At 39.1% G+C, this 21655-nt stretch overlaps 2 protein-coding genes across 4 annotated transcripts in view; one reads left to right on the top strand and one right to left on the bottom strand.

The window, feature by feature from the left end:
* The window catches only part of TMEM63A (transmembrane protein 63A), a 32837-nt gene extending 13716 nt beyond the window's left edge, over positions 1–19121 (bottom strand). The window contains exons 1-15 of one of the 3 annotated variants that reach the window (XM_050895050.1): positions 19095–19121; positions 17984–18032; positions 16793–16989; positions 14427–14506; positions 12820–12883; positions 11353–11390; positions 10048–10190; positions 8402–8453; positions 7146–7254; positions 6673–6743; positions 6152–6232; positions 5403–5526; positions 4908–5041; positions 2415–2552; positions 371–524 (exon numbers count right to left, since the gene is read on the bottom strand). In XM_050895050.1, the coding sequence (XP_050751007.1) occupies positions 371–524; positions 2415–2552; positions 4908–5041; positions 5403–5526; positions 6152–6232; positions 6673–6743; positions 7146–7254; positions 8402–8453; positions 10048–10190; positions 11353–11390; positions 12820–12883; positions 14427–14506; positions 16793–16978 (1374 nt within the window). In that variant the 5' untranslated portion in view covers positions 16979–16989; positions 17984–18032; positions 19095–19121. Of the gene's footprint in view, positions 1–370; positions 525–2414; positions 2553–4907; positions 5042–5402; positions 5527–6151; positions 6233–6672; positions 6744–7145; positions 7255–8401; positions 8454–10047; positions 10191–11352; positions 11391–12819; positions 12884–14426; positions 14507–16792; positions 16990–17945; positions 18033–19094 lie in introns of all 3 variants that reach the window. The other 2 variants (XM_050895051.1, XM_050895052.1) reach the window with 2 other exon arrangements.
* EPHX1 (epoxide hydrolase 1) overlaps positions 1–21655 on the top strand; it is a 330376-nt gene that overhangs the window by 47990 nt on the left and 260731 nt on the right. The window lies entirely within an intron of this gene.

Below are 21655 nucleotides of genomic sequence, written 5' to 3'. Positions count from 1 at the left end.
TCCCTCCTTCTCATCATAAAAATCAAAATACAAGTTGGACTTGAAATTCCATTTTTGGCAAAGGTGTTTGATTACAAAATTTAGAATTATGTAAATTTGGAATTAAAATTTTTACTACAAACAAATAAGACATTTATAATACTATAAAGTTTCAGATGAAATTACTTCAGCCTACCATCAAGCAACAAAAGAGGACTAAAGACCTGATTCTGGACATATGCTTTTTAATCAGCAGTTACGTAAAACAATCCTGAGAATTTCAACTGAATTTAGCTTATAGACATTGTTTCATTGCCTCACTATAAACCTATCAGTTTATCAACATTTTGGTCTGATACAGAGCTATACCCAAACATATGGTGATACTCACATTAAGGTAGTGAATAGGTTTAGTGACATTGAACTTGTCCATGGTTGAGATGATTATGGAAGGAGTAGTAAGAAAAAACAGCACAATAAAAAGAAGCAAATTAATGCAAGCCCATCTAAACCACCATTTCAGTCCATGCACTGAAAGATTTTTCCTGGGGGGGAAAAAAAAAAGGACATAAAAACAAGCAGTAAGCATTTGCTGTTAAAAAATATATACTATCTGTCAAGTAACAGGTGGCACTGCTTTTTCTAAACTGAGCTTTCATAGTCTCAAAGTTATATAACAAAGCACTGCACAAGTTGCAGTTGCTATTAGAAATAAAGAAAACTGTGCAACCTTTCTTGAATGATAACATAAATTGCACTTGTAGAAGAACACCTTTAGTCTTTACTAACACAAACACAACGTCTAATGCAGTTAAGGTTTGGGATAAAACACTTCCACTGTTTAATAATACGGAAGTACTAAACAAAGTTAGAACAAGAAGAGACAGAGATGGAAGAAGATACAGAGAATTTCTGCAAGGAGAATAGCTAACAGAGGCAGAATCTATCAAGAAACTGTGATTTGAAAAAAATAATTTAAAAACCCTGCATCCCTTCCTGCCATATTAAAACAGCAACCATAGGTCTTAAACAGGTAAAGTTCTTAAATGTTATCTGAAAAGGTTCCCAAAAGGACTGGAATGATTTGAACCCTAGCCTAAGCCAAGTATTTAGAACAGACAAAACAGGGATACAGAGGCTCAGTAACATCCTCAATTACGACAACTGTTTTTGTGAACCTAGGCAAGTAACTTGGCAAATCCCTGTGCCTCCTCTTCTTCGAGGGGGAGGAGAGAAGTGAAAAAGAACAGGAAAAAAAAAAAAAACAAACCAAAAAACCACAACCCCACCATCTTCTCACCTCAGAGATGTTTAGAAATGGTTTGTAACTGCTTCAACCCACTGAGTCTCAACCATCATTTCCTGTGTCCATAAGACAGTGCTTGAGGAAAGGAAGCACACACGCATGCAAGAACCCCTTCATGAAAAAGGCAAATTAAACTGTCCCTACCTGGAAAGCAGCTTGCAAGAGATTTTTTTAATTCATGTCTCAAAATAACACAGCTGCAAAAGACACAGCTAAGAATCATGGTTGGTTGCTTTATGGTTAAAGATTCTGTACTTTATTCCCAACTGCAGAATTGTAGTTCTAGAGAAAACCTCTCAGTTATTAGAAATAGATGGCAAAGTAACCTTAAAAGTAATTTTCTATTAAAGTCATTAGGAAAAAAGTTTACTTTTTTTTTTTTTTAAAAAAGTTACATACAGGTGAAATACAGTAACTCGTGCATGTTTGTGTCTCACTTGCTGTTTTGGTTTGGGCAATGGAAATGTCACAACAAATTTACTGTTAAATGAACAGGGGATTATATTGACCCAATCCTAAATTATTTGCAAAGCAATCAGAAAGTGTTCAGTCATCTTTAGCCTATAAGCACAACAGAAGGCAGCACAGGAACAGTTTAATTCAAAAAGCATTTATCTGTTTTCCAACACTCTCCTGTAAGCAGTGGGTAAAGTCTGGGAAATTTACTAGGTCAATAAAGATGTTAGAAGACAGACCATAGTTCACAGAGTGGATCAAGTTATATTCGTCATGTGGCAACTCAAAAAAAAAAAAAAAATATACATACTTGGAGAATACTCAGCACTAACACCAAATTGCTTTCCTCAGATCTCAACAGTAGATATGCATTAACCTCAAAAAATGGAAACACTGAGGCACAGACATTAATAAGCTGATTTTTTTTTTTTTTTTAAAGTTAACAGGAACTGCAGGTACCAGAACTTTGGGGTGGCAAAGTCAGCCTCTGAGAGGCCTCCCCAAGGTCAATGAAGAACAGCAGTAATGGAAGTAAAGATGCAGATCAGCCACATCCAAATGCTACATAAAGTCTTAGTTTAGGGTTAAAGAAAAATGCACTCAGCCCCCTTCTCCTGTCCCCATTCTAAACCTACATTATCATAAATAAATGAATGTAAGACAGGGATCTTACCAACAAATATTCTCAGGATAAGGAGCGTATGTAACCTCCCACTTTGATACGCACAGCTCCCTGCTGTAGGACGATGGCTGGGGTTCTCCTTTACACTTAATACTCTGACATTTGCAGGCATTGAAGTCCTTAAGGATACTGTAAGGAAGAAAAAGAGGAGGAGGATTTTTCCAAATTTTTTCACCTGAAAATGCTGCATATGTAATGAGAAAGACTGGGAATAGCGATACAGGTTTTTTTGCTTTTAATAACCAGAGATCAAGACAGAACTTAGACAACAATGTAACATTATATTATGCATGTAATGACCATCGTATAAACAGTTACTACCACAGGTCTTCAAGATCTGACAAAGCTGGAAACAAAAAGCAGTCTTGGTTTGAACTGTTCAGTGCTTCTACCAACACGAACAACAGCAGTGACTTGTATTAAAAAAATACAAAAAAAAAAAAATCAAAGCCTGAGAGCATTGGAAAAAATAAAAATAAAGACAGCCAGTTCCCCAAACACCTCCCTACATAATTACAGTTGTTTTCAAATCAATGCAGACTAAAGGATTAGTCTGCACTCTCATTTCATTACACTAGTATCAAAACTAGCCAATTTTGCCTCGAGTACCAATTCTCAGAAAATTTTTTATCATGCTGGTATTCTCACAATTCAAAATATTACCCTCATTCACCCACTCCTAAAAATAATCACAATACTTAATTTTATCTTCTAATATTATGAGTTGATTGACAATCAATGTATTTAAACAAAATTTAAACATGCCCAGAATAAATGCTTTCAAAGATTTCTCAAAACACAGCAATAGAAGTGGTAGGCATATATTCAGAGACAGTACAACTGTGTGTGCGTTACTGTGTAAAAGAAGTTCCACTCCAGATAAGCTCTATTACACTAGCACGGAAACAGTATATATTATATTTGAACGGGTAGACTCTAAAATTCCTGAACATGCTTGTTTCTCAGTTGTACTCTTAACATAAAGAAAACAGAGAACCACACACAAGAACACCAAACAAACAAACATAACCCCCAAAACCCAGATCTTAACCTTACCAGAATTCAAGTACTGATGTCAAATTGCCAGCATCTTGCAGCAGCAAGTATTTAATGAAGTTAATTATACTTTGACAGTTTATTTTAAAAAAATACATACAGAGCAAGCTTTAGCAGTACCAGCCATACTACCGAGCACCATCATTAACCAAGCTTCTACAACCGCCTGACTCCATGAACCTCAATCCTGGCTTCCTGTTTCTCCCACCCTATTTCAGGGCTCTGTGGAGCAGAGCCTACTAAGGGCACCAAATAACTTTCTAATTTGATGGTAGCCTCTACTTCACATGTCATCTAATCTAATTTTCCAGAGAATGGAGTCCACCGCATCAATTCCAAGCTAAACAAACTAAAATCTTTCCAGCTCTTGATAATTCAACTCAGATACCTGCAGTGCAACTCAGAACACATGCCCAAGGAGAGACTATCCCATCAAAATTGTATACGACAAATCAGCAGCTAGACAAGGAATTCCAGTGCTTATTTCTTCTTTCAGTTTCACATCTTAAAATGTTGTTTCATGTTCTAGATTCTCTAAATATGGTGTGTAACATTACAAAATTAGGAGGGGGGCAGATTTCACCACACAATCACTACTCAGTTAAAGAGCAGCAAGGAAAACTTTCTCCAGCATCTCAAATTCTTGCAAGGAATTCTATACCCTGGACTTCCTTGAAAAAAAGCCTGAAAGACTGGCTCTCTAACATGACTTGAAGGTCAAAAGAATGCAGACAATTTAAATCAGAGAGGCTATGAAGAATAAAAAAAAGCATGATGTGTTACTTTTGTAATACAAATATTATTCTGCTTCCCTTTACCCACTTTGTGTTAGTAAAAGATGCTCACGAAGTGCCAACAGAAAATGAGAGGCTACATGCATTTTCTCTAAAAATTACTTAGTAAAAAGCGCTGAACAACTTCTGATATTAGGCCTACACATATATCTATAATAACAGGTAAGAGATACACATAATGTGTATCTATCACCTATGGCCAGGTCAGTTCACTGACTCTACTTTGTAGAGATGACTAACTAGCAGTGTAATTTGCACCCACTGTGATAGTTTGGTAATTGGACCATTTGCACAGTAGAAAATGGAGAAGTCAGTAACTCGTATTCAAGAGCCAATTAGTCTGGCCTACTATTAACCTAAACTGATGGACTGGATCCCACACAGAAGAGAAAGGCTCCTTATTCCAATAAATGTCCGGAGCCATTTAGTCCCTTAGATATGTTCTTCACTCGAAGCATAGAGGCTAAATACACAGTTATGGGAAAACTTACCGGAAAGCAAAGCAGACCAAATCCACAGGATGGCGAAGAAGAAGAAAGGAAGAAGAACCAACATAAGCAAACAAGCAACACAAACAGGAGATCAGTTGTACTATTATAGTTAAAAAAGAACAAACAAGACAGACAAAACTTACTAGGTTGCCATGGATTTCTCTTGAAATGTTACAAAAGCCATTCCCAGTGGGTTATTATGAACAGCTTGTTCCTCTTTTGAATATTCTTCCATCAGTTCATTTCTAACTTTGGTATAATAATCTACAGCATCTTCCTGTTGGGAAATTGATGGCTGTTACATCCAAGTACCAGATGGCTAATATCTTCATTAAAATACAGCTTACACAAACCATAGTCTCTCTTCCTCATACTACTTCCACAAAGTACAAATCACATCACAATGCAAAGACAAACAAACAGGATGTTTTTCTTGTACTTCAATTTTTGCACTAAGATTACATTTCAAAAGTTTTGGGGAATTCCTTTTCTGTACAGTGCAAGAACATGAAGGATGAGCTATCTGCAATAAATGAATAAAGAATTTTCTGAAGCTCAACAAGGTGCCACACAAAAACTATTCTCTACTCTTCTAACAATCTACCTAGCCATAAGTAAAAATTAACACAGTCTCTTACCCTTTCACATCCTCTCATTTCACAACAGCAGAACTGACCACATGGCTTAGGGTTGATTTGGACCCGCTTGCCATACTTCTGATGCAGGTGTTCATAGTAAGTCAGGCTTTTTTCTGCCTGTTTTCTGGACAGAAAAATACATTCATAACTTTTTGCAAGAAAACAGTATCAACATCAAGCTTAAGAAGAATATAATCTCCAAGAGAAAAAGTTACGTCAAGGACTGATAACAAACTAATCAGACACCAAAGATATTCATATACCTTATTTTGGCTACTTATTATACTTTATTTTCAAGTCTGTAACAGCATTATACAGCCTACACTTGTAGTGAGGTTCCAGGAAAAAAAAAAACCAATGTATAGCCCAGAAGGTAACACTTTTCTCTCCTGTGACCAGCACCTCCAGCCAAAGAAGCAGGGTCCCAGAGTTATTAATTCAACAGTCAGGTTTTCCACTTTGCACTGCCTGACAATAGTTAAATAAATACATACAAACATAAATAAATAATCAGCAAGTCAAAGCTTATCTTATGCAACACACAACATATCACAGCTACAAGAAACGAGGTGAACCCCACAACTCACCTTAAAACACAGCTGAATCTAACTGAAGTCCAGACCAGAACTTTAAGAGCAGAATTCGTTTCTAGTATGTGCAAGCTTAGTACTACCGGTATATGTTGATTAAGGAAAGGCAAAGCATTCATAAAATTATGCTAAACTCAGGCAGATTACAAAAACAAGTACCTTTTTTTGAAGAGATTAATAAGCTTGGCTACATCATAACACAGCTGGACCTCCAGCACAGTGCAGGTTGGGTAGGCAGTTCTGTGAGAACAGAAAGTACAACGAAGAAACTGTTTCAAAGAGCATCACTGATATCTAACTGACATCCCAATCACTCATTTCATTTCTGAATGAGGTATCAGAGTGGAGACTTCCAGACAGACAGTTGCTGAAAGTTACTTTAATGTGAGATGTGCAGCATTATTCCCAAGTAAAGGCCATGTGGGAGCATGAATGGAAAGCATGGATACACAGCCACTTCCTTAGATTCTAATTTTAAGATCAGCTAACTAACTTTATTGAAATACAGTCTTTTCTCAATTTCGGTCTAAGGAATAAGATATGCTTTTAGAAAACGGATACTATAATATGAATTTTAAACAGTGCAAAAGTCAAAAAACATTTCTGCTTGGGCAGGTAAAACTACTAGGACAATTTTAAATCTCCTGTTCCTAATGATACTACTCAAGCATGGAACTTACGTGAAATGGCCTTGTATTGTCTCTTCTTTTGCATTTTTTGGAAGACCAGTTATAAACAATGTGCATTTAACCTGCAAGAGAAAACGCAACTCTAATTTTGAGAAACCACATCACGAAAGAGAAAACAAGAATATGAGGAAGGCAGTGACACAGCACAAGTAGCTGTGTTGCAAAGGGGGAAAAAAGGTAGGAAATTTTGATTTTGATGGGAGCTGCATCTATTCAAGACAGCACCATGTTCACCTTCTACATTGGTAACAGGTTACACCAAAATTTCACAAATCCCTCCCCAACCCCCTTCTCTCCACCCATTTTCACAATTCCCTCCATGGAGCTTTGCTTTCAGTGAATTCCTTCACACTTATGTCACATTCTAGCAAGCAGGAGGCACTTCAGCAATTTGCTTTTTTAGCGTTATCCACTTGCAAACATTCTGTATGGTTTTTTTTGTTCACCCCAATACAGAAACTTACTATGTTTTCTTCTTTATATGTGACATACTTCATGTGATGTCTCATGAAGACAACAGTCAGAATCAGGTAAACAACAGCAAAAACCGTGTGCAGCCAAAGAAGATTATTACTGTCGGACAAAACGTTATGAATATGAGAAACAGGAAGAACTAATTGTCCAACTGATACAAGTACCCATCAAAATGCTAAGCGGATCAGAACCTCTCATTGAACACAAAACAAGAAAAAAAGGTAGTTACTGGTAGTCAGTCATGCCTATGCAGATGCCTTGGACAGGCATTAGGGTTACTTGCTTATCATAAAATTCTATGATTAACAGACCTACAAAGAAAACAGATATTCTACAACATGGACATTTTTAGGCAGCATTTGGCTTGCGCCTTCTCATTCAGATGACCAACAGCACACACTATGCTATTTGCCAAAATGGTTTTTATTGGCCTTACTAGTTACTGTGCTGAGTGCATAACTGAACTCTCCTTGAACACAGTCCTTACTCAAAAACAGCCTAATACAGGGAGTAAATTCTGCATCTCTGATAGCTCCTTCCTCAAAGCTCTGTTCCATGAACAGTTCTTCAGTTTTGCAAAGAGCATTAATAATTACAATTAACCTAAAAATACAGGAACCTATTTTACAGATTAAAAAACCCAACCAAACAAAAAATCTCCACTAGTTATTAGGATTCATAATGTGGTTAAAAAAAAAACCAAAGTACATTGGCAGAAACTGTTGGACATAGTAGCATGGATAAATTTGGATTGATCAAGTAATAAAACAGAAAAATTGTACAGCTTTGTATCTCAACTATTTTACAGACTGTTTTTAAAACACATAGAAGTAATCTTAATCGTGATCTCGGATAGGAGAGATATGCACACACATAAATCTGATGTAAGAGAATTTAAATCATCTGAGTTACACATTCTAGTAAGGCTGTCAGCTTTATTTTCCTTCTGAAGTATGGTTTCTTTTAATGTGGAAATTTCTGAAAATAATATCACTAGATGTGCAGTCATTAGCCAAGAGAAACATGTGGTGTAAGAAGAGCTGAGAGAGTAGAAGCCAAGTCTCCAGATTTCTTATCAGTACTGTAACTGCACAGCCTGAAGCAGAACATATCCCAGCCTCAGTTGATGAAGCGTGAATAAGTAACTCCTACCCCATGACCCATGCTGCAACTATCAATTCATGTGTTTAGAGACTAAAGTAGGAAACACATATAAGCATAAAAGTACTCTGCAAGATTTACTTACCCAGTTTGTAAATTTACTATAGTTGTTCTTCCAAAACTATAGGGATCTTTATCTAAGAAGAACAAAAACAAGTAGCATAATTAACTGGTGCAACATTCACATGCAAACTATCAGAAAGTCAGCTTTTGTTCTTTTTTTTTTTAAATGTTGATATATTTCTTTTTAATGCTGAGCATGTTCATTGTTAAAAAGATTTAGAATCATAATCAATGCTGGTTTACACTGTATTGCATTTTAAAGCTGGAAAAAAGACCCCAGGATTATACCACATTCAACACATCAAGAAAAATAATAGCTTATTTTAAAAATCTGAATACTAGATCTTTGCAGCAGTTCCCTTTCTCCCTCCAATCTCCCTTCATGTCCATTAACAACATTGTTTAGGGATTAGAACGTATTTCCTTCACATTTTTATTCCATCTTCACTGATTTCTTATCTCAGTTTTTAAAACTGCATTAATTCAGTGTTGACAAAACAGTACTGATAACCTTACTAAGGTAAAAAATGATAAAGTTTATATGACATTGATTCTCTAGACTATCAAGTATTTTAAAAAATGATAATGCAAGTGAGTGAAAATTGAGTACATTTTCACAAAGGAAAAAGAGCTAAGTGTATCTGGAAAGCTAAACAATCTTCTAGCATAGACTGTTAAACCACATCGCAAGTTAAGTCATCACAACAGAAAGAACTGCAAATGCACAAAATCAACATATGGTGGAAGGGGAGGAAGAAGGGGAGAGACACTAAAACTTCTATTTGTTTTTCAGCTGTATTTCCTAGCATCACAAAAATTAATGCAGGAAAACAGAAGCTGTATTCTCCTGGTTTAGAAGACCAGCCATACTCTGCCATTTGAATTAACAGAGAGCATCTACTGGTATCCAAGATACTACAACTTTTATCAAATTGTAGTTAGAGAAGGACAGTGCACACAAATTGATGCGTATTACAAAATCCATTTCAGTATAAATATACAAGTAGTAACTAGACTAGAAGAGGGAACTACATTCTGTAAGTTCTTTGAAGGCACCGGCATCTCTCCCTTTACTTTACGAAGGAGGTGAAGACAGCAACTAGGGCACCAGTTGTGTTGGATTTGATTCTGTAAAACTAGGGATGCTGGCTGAGAACACAGAGATGGAAAGCAAGGAAGGAGAAGTGACTGTGAAGTGATAAAGGTCCTTTGAAAGAACAAAAAAAGAAATGCAAAGAAGAAAAAAAGAACAGAAATGGTCTTTAAGAAAGCAGATTATTAATATAAACAGAGAATTGCTAAGAAAGAGCTCATAAAAGGGAAGTCAGAGATGGCAGTTCCACAAAGAAGCAATACTAAAGGCATAGGTACAATGCATCCCATTACAGATGAGGGCTAAGTCACAAGGCTCTTTAAAACACAGGTAGGACTAAACTGAAAACAAAAGTCATCTGCCATCTTGTTTCTGACAACAGTTTTTGCCAGACATTTAAAGAACCCTCTACTCTCATACAAATTTCATACAAAATCACACACACATCAGACTGAGGGGGGAAAAAAACCAAAAAACCCCACACCTTACAAAGTTTACCAAAATAAAAAAATCCTAGAAGCTTTTGCAATGGTATAAAACACAAAATTCTTCTCAGAATACAAAAAAATTCTTACCAAGTAGATCACCTGATAGGTTGACAGGCAATATGACACACACAGACAAAATGCTGACAGCAATCAACAAACAGATGATGTGACGCTGGAAGGCAAGGTAATGTATGGCATCTTCACCACATCTCTCATGAATCTCGTCATCGCTGCATCATAGACAGAAAAGCACACGGTCGTCTACTTATTATCCTTGGGGTTTTGGGGGGTGGGTTTTGAACATACACCAATTTCTCAGTCTACCTAGTGACACCTACATCAATTCCTATCAGTTTTCAACATGGTTGTGTTCTTTCATGCATAAATTTGAGTTCCAGAAGTGTCTTTTTCTTGTGCAGTATCAACATACAAAAATTAACATGAGGGAATTCAAGATGGAAACAAGTAATCTGAAGAGCAAATATAAATCCAAGTTCTTTTTTATCACCCTAAAAGAGGACAAAGTCATTTGCTGTGACCTACTGCTTTATGACAGTCACAAGGTGTTAAGTCTAGCTCTCTCACATTGTGACAGTGTTCACTCATCTCCATAAAGGCTCTCCATGAGGAAAATTACAACAGAATCACCTTACTCTTATGACACCCAATTAACAGACCATATTAATAGGCTTCGGAATGAACTCTCATCATCTACCCATTGTCAGCAGGACAGATCATTAAAATAGGAGTTCTTGGAAAAAGAAGGAACTGAGCTAGCAAAAATGGAGAAAGACAGGCTCAATCCCCACCCCTTTTTTGTTTCAATGTACCCAAGCTAGAAACTGATTTTTAAAAAAATCATGATTTACTAAGCCGCAAGAGATATAAAGAATGAACATCATATGTCTAATGCTCAGTTTCTGGGAAACAGTGGGATGGGCTTTTCCTAGTTAGTCAATTCCAGCCCCAACGAAACCACCAGTTCTCCACAGAAATCCTTGCAGGGAAACCCCATTTCCTGCCCAGGGCCCTACTGGCTTCAAAGAGGGGAACACCCACACAGTACTCTTTGAAGAGTAAAAGCCTAGAGCCTAGTTATTAGCTCAGAATCCATATAAATGCCATAGATTCACTTAGGGTCACCCACTGTCCCAGGATTAGGAAGTCCCTGGGCTGCCAGCAGTACAACTCTATCCTGAAGAAGCATTCCCATAAGCTGACCTTGTTTTCATATTCTTTTTCCACCCCACAAGAGGCACCTGTATCACTGTTTGTATTAAATTCTATCTACTCAAGGAAAAAAAAAAAACATTTTGGAATGCAAAGCCCCTTTCTCAATTAAAAAAAGAGCAAAGCAAACCACAACTCACTATTTCTGTTTCATATACTTACTGCATCCGAAAAGCAGCTGTCATCCAGGAACAAAAGCCCTATAAATAAAGAAGTTTTTAGAAGCTAACATACAAAAAATGTAGTCTCTAATCTGTACAAGTAAAAGAATTGTTTCTATTAAGCCAATCTCTTCGCTAAAAAGATGGCAGTTTGTTGCTCTGAAATAATAATTTAGAAACATACAGAAAAATACCTCATAATCTATATACTTTTTACAACGTACTTCATACGTCTGTCTTCAGAGAGTATTTAAGGGTTTTTTTTAAATTACTTGCACATTTATTGCTTGGGCTTCTTTAAATTTATACAAGTGTGTCCAAATCCCATCTCCAACGAACAGAAGTCAAGACTGAGGCTTCACAGGAATTTTTTTTTTAATGGATTGTTTTAGACCAGAAAAGGTGGTTATTTTTTTCCAAAACCATTTCCAGAGACTCTCCAATTTCAAGGATAAGCTCCATGAGAGTCTAATACAAGCTAATCAGTTAAACGGTAGTTAGAAACAACTCTGTGATTACATTAACAGAAAGGCTTCTTGTATAGGTCTATGAAACTGTACAGCAGAGATCACATCTCACTGAATGTTCCAGTATGGTTCAAAAAAACCCTTCTCTCTCCTTTCAAGTGAATAGTATCCAACTAAAGAGACACATTTTTATTCAACAGTTTCACTGATAAAGTTGCTTTAGGGTTCTAAAACAGATGAAGAAAACTACACAAATAGCAGAGCAATCCTGATCAGACACCAGTATGCTTTTGATGCTCACACAATTATTTAGTTGCAAGGCTAGATATTAAGCTGATACATATATAAAATGTTAAAATGTAGGCTGCCACCATTGGACAACTCTCGCATGGTTTATTCTGAAGCTGCAACACAAAGTGATAGAGATGTGTGAATTCAAAGACTCCAGGGAGACCATGGATGGAACCAATTAAAAGTTTGTCCAAAAAATTATCTTCCACTCCAAACCAGTTTTAATATTAAGAGCACATGGCATTATTACTAGCCTCACACTTGCATCCAGTTTTCTCATCTTCGTGAGGAAGACGATGTACTATAAAGACCAACTAAGTATTACTCACAATATGAACATAATGTAACTTTTTGAACTGTTATTTAAGCAAAAATTATTTCGTAGGCTTTTTTCTTCCCTGCCTTCCCCTTTGAAACTCTAACATATAGTCCCCCTCCTAATTAAAAAAAAAAAAAAAAAAAAAGGTCACTTAAAAACGATGACACAAGATACTAGTTTGTGATATGGCAATAGTTTGTCAGGAAATGGAGAGAGATCCCGTATGGCTCTATAAAAACAGAAAACACAATGCATTACTAATTTTTGCATATAGATGGTCTTCCAGTTTAATGACTGTTTCATTGGGCTAAGTGGAATGGCAAATTACAACAGATTCCATTAAATAGTTTATATTAAAAAAAAAAAAAAATCAAAACTCTAGAATACTTACGCTATCATATTCAAGATCTTCAGGTACTGATGAAGACGTTGACAATCGGTTGTATCTTGATTCACTAAAATACATTAAATGACGTATTTAAGTACCTTTAATAACAGATGATGGAATTCCACAAAATTATTTCAACTTTAACAATTCTGAAGTAACTAAGTAGTACAAAAACACTTTTTCACTTATGAAAACTGTGGTTTTCATCTTGTAGCATATGCTTAATTATAGAAACTTTTGCTGTGTCTCATGTTGAAAAGGGAGGACATGTGAGCTCCTGACGTGAGAGCATATAACTGAACTAGAAAGAAAACAATGTTTTATTGGGATATTAAAACCGCAGCAACACAGGTCTGGAAGCCTAGCAAGGATCAGATTTCCAAGCTAGCTTCCTGTTCAGATATTCCTCATTACAAGACATCACCTCTTTTCCCTCCACCTCTCCTCCTTCATCTTACAGCCACTACTCAGAATTTCTCTGCACAATTAAATCCCTTACCTGCAGGGCCATCTCCTCACACAAATTCAGTCCTGTAGCAAGGCTAGAAACATTTAGAGACTCTGTAGCCCTCAAATATAGCAAAGTACCTGGTTTTAGTTTGTTGCTAAAAAGAAATGTTGCAATGGTGACGTGCCTGTAGTTACAGGACAATACATGTTGAAATGGAGTGTATTCATAGGTGTATCTATGAAAATTTTGACCCAGCTGGCTCAGGTCACAGTCCAGCAGGGACAATAACATAGGCTCCTAGGTGTCTGACTGCTCAAGGACCTGTTTGTCCCATGCAGGCCTGTACAGCCCACATGGAAGCCTATACCAGCGCATCTTCATTCTTGCTGCCTGAGCTAGCTGTCTCAGTTATTGCCCATCTTTTTTTTTCCACCATCTACTTTTCACAATTGCACATGGATTACACCTAAAACCACATTTTGAGTCCTCTCCTGTTGCTTAGTTGTGAATTTACCACAACTTAGTTACACCACTAATACCAGGAAGAGACTCGCTGTTAAAGTTTACCCACTTCATAAACAGATAGCTAGCTTTTAAACATCCCAAGACATCATCCTGTAGAAATAATATTTAAAAAAAAAAATCAAAAGCTCATTTGCAGTATTACTAAATATCAGTGAAAAATTTCAGAAACCTGCAACTATACCTTTCTTTTTTATTTTTAAACCCTTCAGAAATATTATGGCTCAGGCTATATAGGGAGCTCTGGGAAGATGCTGGGCTTGAGCCAAGATAAACAAAATAGTTAATATCCTTCTATCACAGAAACACACTGTAAACCTCAACGTGTAGGTATGCAACGTGTTAGCAGACAACCAGCTTATTTTCTTACCTCTACTTCCTTAACCCACAACCATAGAATGAAATTCATGACAATGGCAAACACACAACTTTATTACTGACACTGCAAAGAGGAACTCTGCGAGTGGGACGTATTTCACACAAAGCAGCACGAGGGCATTTTTAACAAATATGCATATGTGATTACAAACATATCTAACTGATACAAATGCACTTAATTTAAGCCCTATTTACTGTACTTACTTCCACATTCCCCAAATGGTTTCAACAAATCAGTCTGATTGCATATCTTTTTTACCTTTCAGCTTCTGACACCAGAGCAACACGACCGTAGTCCCAGAATCTCTTTCTTATAATGGAAAACAATAATATTAAAATCTAGAAAATAAAAACAAAGATCTTTGAATATTTATTTTTCCACTTCATAACAATTATTCTTAGGTGTGTAGGAACTGTCAAAAAATGCTGTTCTAGCTCCTAAACCAATTTCCATATGTCAACCAGCCCAGTGGTGGCCATGCTACAAACCAACCTGTCTGGGACCAAAGGACCAGAACACCTGCCTTCCTGCTCTAATTTATGAAGGGGGAGAGCTGCATGCAAAAATACTTCTGAACTGCAAGTGTATGAAGGTTTGTGACAGGAAAAGTAGCAAGTAGTACTTGAGAGGAAGTAAAAACTTTCATAAATACACCTTTACTATTATTCATTACTTAATGACCAGAACTATGATGGAAGACTTGCAATTTTATTTTATTTTTAAACAGTGATTTAAACAGGCTGTAGGGGGCGCAACTATTTTCTCAAGTATGAGAATTACTTTTATCCTCAGCAAAAGCAATATATTATTATAACTCATAAAACCCAGAAACTTATATTTGATCTCTGCAATGTATTTTTTACTTTTTGTAGCTTCACTTTTTGAAAGAGGCTAAGAAAACAAATGAACAAAAAAACTACTATGTATTTCTTAGATGCATTTCTTCTTTTTTTTTTTTTTTAAAGAAACAAGTTGCTCTGTACGAAGCAATGAAGCAGAAGTAACAAGGCCTGTTTTCTATGCATATGTAGCATACGCCCTCATCTTCTAGCCCCTCCTACATCCCATACTTGTTTGGCTAGAAAGTGGTGCTAGTGATGTAACTTATGTGGATCTATGCAAATACCAACCAGCCAGGTCAAGATTATCTATGTGTCAGGATTACACAGCTAATTTCTGCATTTCATAATGAATACAACCTTCTTATAATAGCCTTCCTCCCAACAGGGAACATTAATTTAGATCTTTCTCCTTCATCTGGCCATTAAGCTTCATGCAATCAGGAATTTCAAGATATCAAGTTCTCTAAACTCTTTGACAGCTTTGCTTGAAATTAGCTAATGTATTCTACGGTTATTAGGAGGAACTGCCAGACAAAAATGGGAAGACAATGCAATATATAAACCTCACTTCCTTAGGAAACCAGCCTAGAAATAATATTCAGAAACCCACCAACTGACAGTTACTAAAGGGATCTGTAGTAAACATGTCATGAACGTAGGAATACAGGAGTTGCTAAATGAACTGCAGTACTCGGTACTTGGAGAGAAGCCTTCTACATTGCATCTAACTCTCTACCTAATGCTGTTTGAGAGGAGGGTTCAACAGAAAGGAACTCAAAAGCAGAGACTCGGTATCTTAAAATCCAACCACAGCTTTAAACAAACAAACAAACAAAAAGTCCCCCCAAACACTCCAACTAAATCTTATTAAATGCTGTGCAATCAGTTGCATGGAGCAGTAAGTACTGTACATCCTCGGAAAATGGATTTACAGTAGCATGCTGCATACACCAAATCAATAGCAAAGAATGCCACTACATAACTTTTAGGAACATCCTCTACGTTCCTACAGAACTACCAGCTCAGACCTTACACAGGTAGTTTTAAGTTTCCTCACAGTGGCTTTCTAGAACTCAGGAACTATGTGATCCCTTTAGTCTCATGTTACTACCAGAAACCTCACTTACCAGGCCAATTTCAGATCTACAGCTCTTTTTCTTGTGGCTTAAGACCACCTAGACCAAACTTATAGAAATAACCGTAAGTTTTATTGGAGTCTCAGACCTCCAGACCAACTCCAGCTTTGGAGCCTCCAGACCAGCAACTAATCCTGTTCCTCCTTTGGTCAGGACTGAGCTGATCAGTATATTATTTCCTTGACAGCTTCATGAAATCTGATTAAAAAAATCTGTGAAATGACAGATTTTCTGTATTGTATTTCCTTTTGAAAAACAATCAAGTTAGCAATGGTGTTCCCTTCCTGAAAAGGTACGCAGTACTTAAACCCAGAGTGAGTAAAAAATATCTTACATTTAAGACAAAACATAGAAATTTGAGCTACGACTACAAAGCCCACCATGACTCCACATGCAGACCCTATGATATTGCACTCTCTCTACATCTACACATCCCACATACAGTGACACTGCCATCCCACATGTATGTGAACCTTTATCAATACTTGAAAAGTGCTTTGATGTTCCCAGGATGGCCTTAGCTCACTTATTATTCTGAAGATTCTCAGAAACAAATCCCTACCTGACAAATAAGAGAATTCTGAACAATCTAACTTTTGAGAAGGCTAAAAGGATTTTCAATACAAGAAACAGAAACTGGGCTTACAAAAAAGAAGGTTACATCAAGCAGCAGGACAGTTGGGATTCCACCGAAAGTTACTCCTTGGAGCACCGTGCTGCCCTGGGCAGTGCTGTAGCAGTACGTCTCATTTGTTGAGTTGAAAGGTATACTTCTATTCCAGAAGTAGACTAGATGAGAATGTCCAAAACCCAGAAAAAAGAAAGGGTTCATTTTGTTTTTTCCTTAAAAAAAAAAAAAAAAGAAAAGAAAAGAAAAAGTGAAACAACCATGTGAAAAGCCTGCCTGGTATTTGTGAGATGTACAAACATTACAAATACAAAAAGTGCAGGAAGATTCAACCAGGAAACTACTTCGAAAGCAAAGTCGTATTTGACAAGCTTTCCCTGTAAAATATTTCACAATAACTGACAGGCTCAGTTAGCAGCAGCGCCCAAGCAAGAATTCCAGACATCTGAGTAACCATGTCCTCTACAGGCATACGAGGAAGACTACAGAAGACCCACACAAAACAAACTTCTTTATCTTCTAATCTATCACATCAAACTACTTATTCCAGCCTGGATTCTGATTCTAGGAGTAACATGGGGCATTAGATGTTCCAACAACAGCAGTTTGAAGATTTTGCTCCTAGTTGATGAGCATGTGTGAACATATCGGCTTGTGAACTTTGTATTCAAATGTGAAGACCTTGAGATTATTAACAAATTCACCACTAATTCCACAGAAAAGAACTACTACACAAATACACATGCTCCCCTCTGTTCTTGGAATATCGTGTGATTTTTCTTTTTTAATAGAATTCAACTGAAAGAACAGCACAGTAATTACAGTATTTCATGAACAAGAAAGAACAAAGAGTATTTCTAATTTTCTAAGAGAACAGCCGTCTACCTCATTTTAGTCAACTGACCTGCTCAGATAATGTAGTAACATACAAGAATGCACAAGATTTGGCTATTGATACAAACGTCTTTTTATCAGTGCAGGCAATTGCTCACTTATTTTGGGGCTTTCCACTTCAAACATTTCTTTACTTGGATCTTACTAACTCGATGATTCCCATGCACTTTGGACAAAAGCATGCTTCATGCAGAACACACTTCTGACCGATAAATTCATAAAGAAAGCATACCCCCAAAAACTCTATCCTTTGAAAGCAAATATTGTAGGTCCTCACCACACAGGTCCAGGGACGCTACTTTTGGGATATCATACCTCTGTAAGAGGAATGCACATGTCTCTGATGACAGCACTATTCTGGATGCTGAAAACAAAACAAAACCAAAATGAGAATATGAATAACTACAAGTTCTCCCTTTAAACAGCAGAAAAACAGCACGGAGAATACTCCTCCCAAAACAGCATTTACTAAATGTTGGACCGTGTGACATGGGGGGGGGAAGAAATGTCCCAACTGATGTGTTTCTTCACAGGAAGAAAAAAAAAAATACACAATTTGTGCCATGAATCTGTCCTTGCTTTCTAAGGATTGAAATTTAGTGCTGACAGAAGAGAGAGAGTATTTTTGAACATACTTTGGAAACCTTCATCACAACAACGGCAGAGACTGCATGCTAAATTCTAAGTAACACACCGGATCTTATATCAGACACAGTTTCCAATTTTTGAAAGCGATTATTTTTAAATAAGCCAGCTGTCAGGAAGATAAAGAGAATGGCAAGACCTCCCACGGGTGGAGTTGCGCGGCAGCAACGAGCGGCACTTCGCGACCTTTCCAGGGAACGCCAGCACCGGTACGGGCTCTAGAAACGAGAAACCGTCTCCCTTTTTTTTTTGGCCGGGACTCTGACAGTGTCCCCGGCCCCGCCAGGGGCGTGAAGCCGGGGCTGGCAGGGCCAGTTTCCCAGGCGGCACCCCGGAAAACCCCAGGGCTGGTAACTCGGGCAGGGAGTCAGCCCCTCGGCTCCGTGCTCGCCCCTGGGCCAGGAGGATGTGCGGGGGTTAGCCCCCCGGCCCTGAGCCGCCCCTCCACAGCGAGGGGACGCCGCCAGGACTGCCCCGGCCGCCCGCTCCCCGCCCCAAGCCCGCGGAGGGCCGGGGTCCCGCTGGGGCCGCTGCCGGGAGAGCGGGGAGGAGGCGCGGAGGAAACGGCTGTTTCCTCAGGAGGGCCGCGCGGAGGGGAGCGGGAGGCGGCCGGCCCCAGCCCCCGCGGGCAGCCCGCGCCCCGGCGGCCGCCCCTCAGGGCTCACCTCGCCCTCTCACCTCCCCGCGTCCGGACCTGCCCCGAGGCCGCCACACGCGGCCCCTGCCCGTCCCGTCCCCGCACAGGGCTGCCGCCGGCAGCGCCGCTCCCGCCCTCCCTTACCTGCACCGGGGCGGCTGCGGCCTCTCCCCTCCCCTCTCGCCTCGCCTCGTCACCACACGGGGCGCGGCGCCGCAGCGCCGTCCCGGCCCCGAAGTTACAAGTCCCAGCAACAAGTCCCGGGAGCCGCGCATGCGTGGCCGGGGCGAGCCCCGCCGCCGGGCCGGGCCGGGGCCGGCGGTTAGAGGCCGGGATGGCGGCCATTGCTCCGCCGCCTGCCTCCCTCCCTGCCACCTTGCCGGGGCAGCACGGCCGCAAAGGCGGCTGGCTTCTTCCGGGGGGATATTGCTGCCCCTCGCCTCTCTAGCCTTCTTTCGCAGACCCTGAAGTGCTTCCCTCAGGGAAGGGACCCCGTAGTAAAATAACCGGGGGAAAGTTGTTGTCGTTTTTCTTGCCCTGCCGTCCCTTTTCACCTGCCGCCGATAGGACACGGCAGCCGGGAGATGCAGTCACCCGGTTTTATTGAGCGGGGTTTTGTTTTAGAACAGGAGGCGGTCGAAGCTGTGCTGGGAGCCGGTTTTATTCCCACACGGCGGGGTCAGCGAGAGCTGCTGGGTCGGAGGCCTCTGTATGCCAGAACTGCCTCGAAAGCATCCTGAGGCAAGATTTCCCTTTATGCAGTGTCGTTGAAATTGTATCTATAATGGTTTACGACAGTTGTTTTGGAAGTTCATAGCTTATCTACGAAAATTTTATGCTGGATCCTAAAGACAAAATCTCTGGTGAAGAATGAAGGATTTCCTAACTACTTGGTGATTTCTCAGTTTTAAAGTTGGAGTAGTGTGGACTACAGTGCTCTGGTTTGGAGGAAACCCTATTGTGCCTGTATGACTCACATATTATCCATTAACATAAAAAAAACCAGATCTGAACAGAGCTTTTTATAGCAAAAAGGGAAGAAGATACGTGAGATTTCAAGAGAGATTTCACAGTTCCCAGTCTGGTAAAGCGGGCAAGCGTGCAGGTACAAGTGGAGCAGGCCATACACCAAGATAGGTAACTCTCAAATAAATTAAGTAATAGTAGTAATATGAATGTTCCATGAAATATTCAAAGCCCCTTGTCTCCACACACCTATAAAGAGAGAAATACCATTCCAATGTTGTAAATTGGAAAAAACGAGACCTAGGGAGTTTAGCTTAATGTGTCTATGACAGAGCTGGGATGAGACTGATTCCCAGCCATCTACAAGGACATCCTATCCTTTATAGGGGTTAATTGCTTCCAGCCAATAGCCCAGAGACATGGTACGGCAAGGCCCTGCCGTCCACCTCTTCTTTACCCTTTATTTTAGTGTTTCCTCAACAGCCATTTGATACTCAGCATTGCCAACCATCATCATCCTCCTGTGTCTTCATCCTTTGCCCCTGATTGGCATGATTGACCTCAATGAGCAGCAGGCATCTGAGGAAGAAGAAGATTATGATAATGATGAAAATATAACTGTTCAGAGGAAGGCAGGGAGACCACTTGCCTTCAAAGATTTGCACCCTACCTCCAGTCTCATGGATGAAGCAGCGGTGATGTTTCAGAACAGCGACCCACTCCAAAACCAACCAAAATCATCAGGGCATTGCAAGATTCAATCTGATGTTACACTGATCAAATCTCAGTCATCTGTTGACTTTTATGTTTAAAAGAAATGAGCATCCCAGCTGCCAAGAAGCCAGCATCTCCTCCAGTTGACAGTCCTGCTCCTGCCTCTCCATCTTCAACTCCTTATGTCCCTGTGTGTTCAGACTGTGTGTATTATTTAGGGCCCTGCATGCGTACCTGCTATCCTGCTCCCTGCCATTTTATTAATCTGCAATTGCTTCGCTCTGTCAAATCCTTGTTTCACTTTTCAGGAATGCCTGCTCAGTGGAGAGCAGCGTTTGGCTGTACATGTGCTATGTGCCTTCCCCCACTCCATCCCACAAAAAGGGAAAAATCCCAATTATCTGCAGTAACTGAGAGACATTTCAAGATAGAATTTCATCATTTATCTAGCAGCTGCGTTGTAGATAATCTGTGATTTTAAATTGGCCGTAACAATTATGTTAGAAAATGGCATAAAAGTCTCAGCTCAAAGCAAAGTCGTTCAGATTCACTGCGGGAACAAAGAAATTCCACTGTTGTTGAATGATGTTAATTATTCTAGCTTTAAAACGCACTCTCTTCTACTTAGGGCTATGTTGGTGGGAAAGTTGTTTGGCATGAGTGTAGTAGAGTAATTATTTCATCCCGGCTTTTCTGAATAACTCTTCCTGTGGACAGTTTATTTCAAAACAGGAATTCAAAGTGGAATAGTTGTAATCACTTTCTTTTAAATTAAATTTTACTGGTGTAGCTGCAGCAGAGTAGACCTACCATGTAGGTGAAGCCTCAATGTATGCTTGCAGCTCTTACACTTCCAGGACCAAATCCGTTTGGTTGATTTTCTCACTGATTTCCTAAGCTGTTTGTACTTTTGATTCTTGCCTTATTTTTCGAAATTAAGAAGGCCTTGCTCTGGCTAGATTATCTTACTCTGTACCGTAAAATAGGTGATATTCAGTGATCTTGACATGGTAGTCTTGACATTC

Source organism: Gymnogyps californianus, chromosome 3 (genome assembly GCF_018139145.2).
Source record: "Gymnogyps californianus isolate 813 chromosome 3, ASM1813914v2, whole genome shotgun sequence".
Lineage (NCBI taxonomy): Eukaryota > Metazoa > Chordata > Aves > Accipitriformes > Cathartidae > Gymnogyps > Gymnogyps californianus.
Note: the sequence above shows the minus strand (reverse complement) of the source record. Positions and strands in the feature narration are given on the sequence as shown.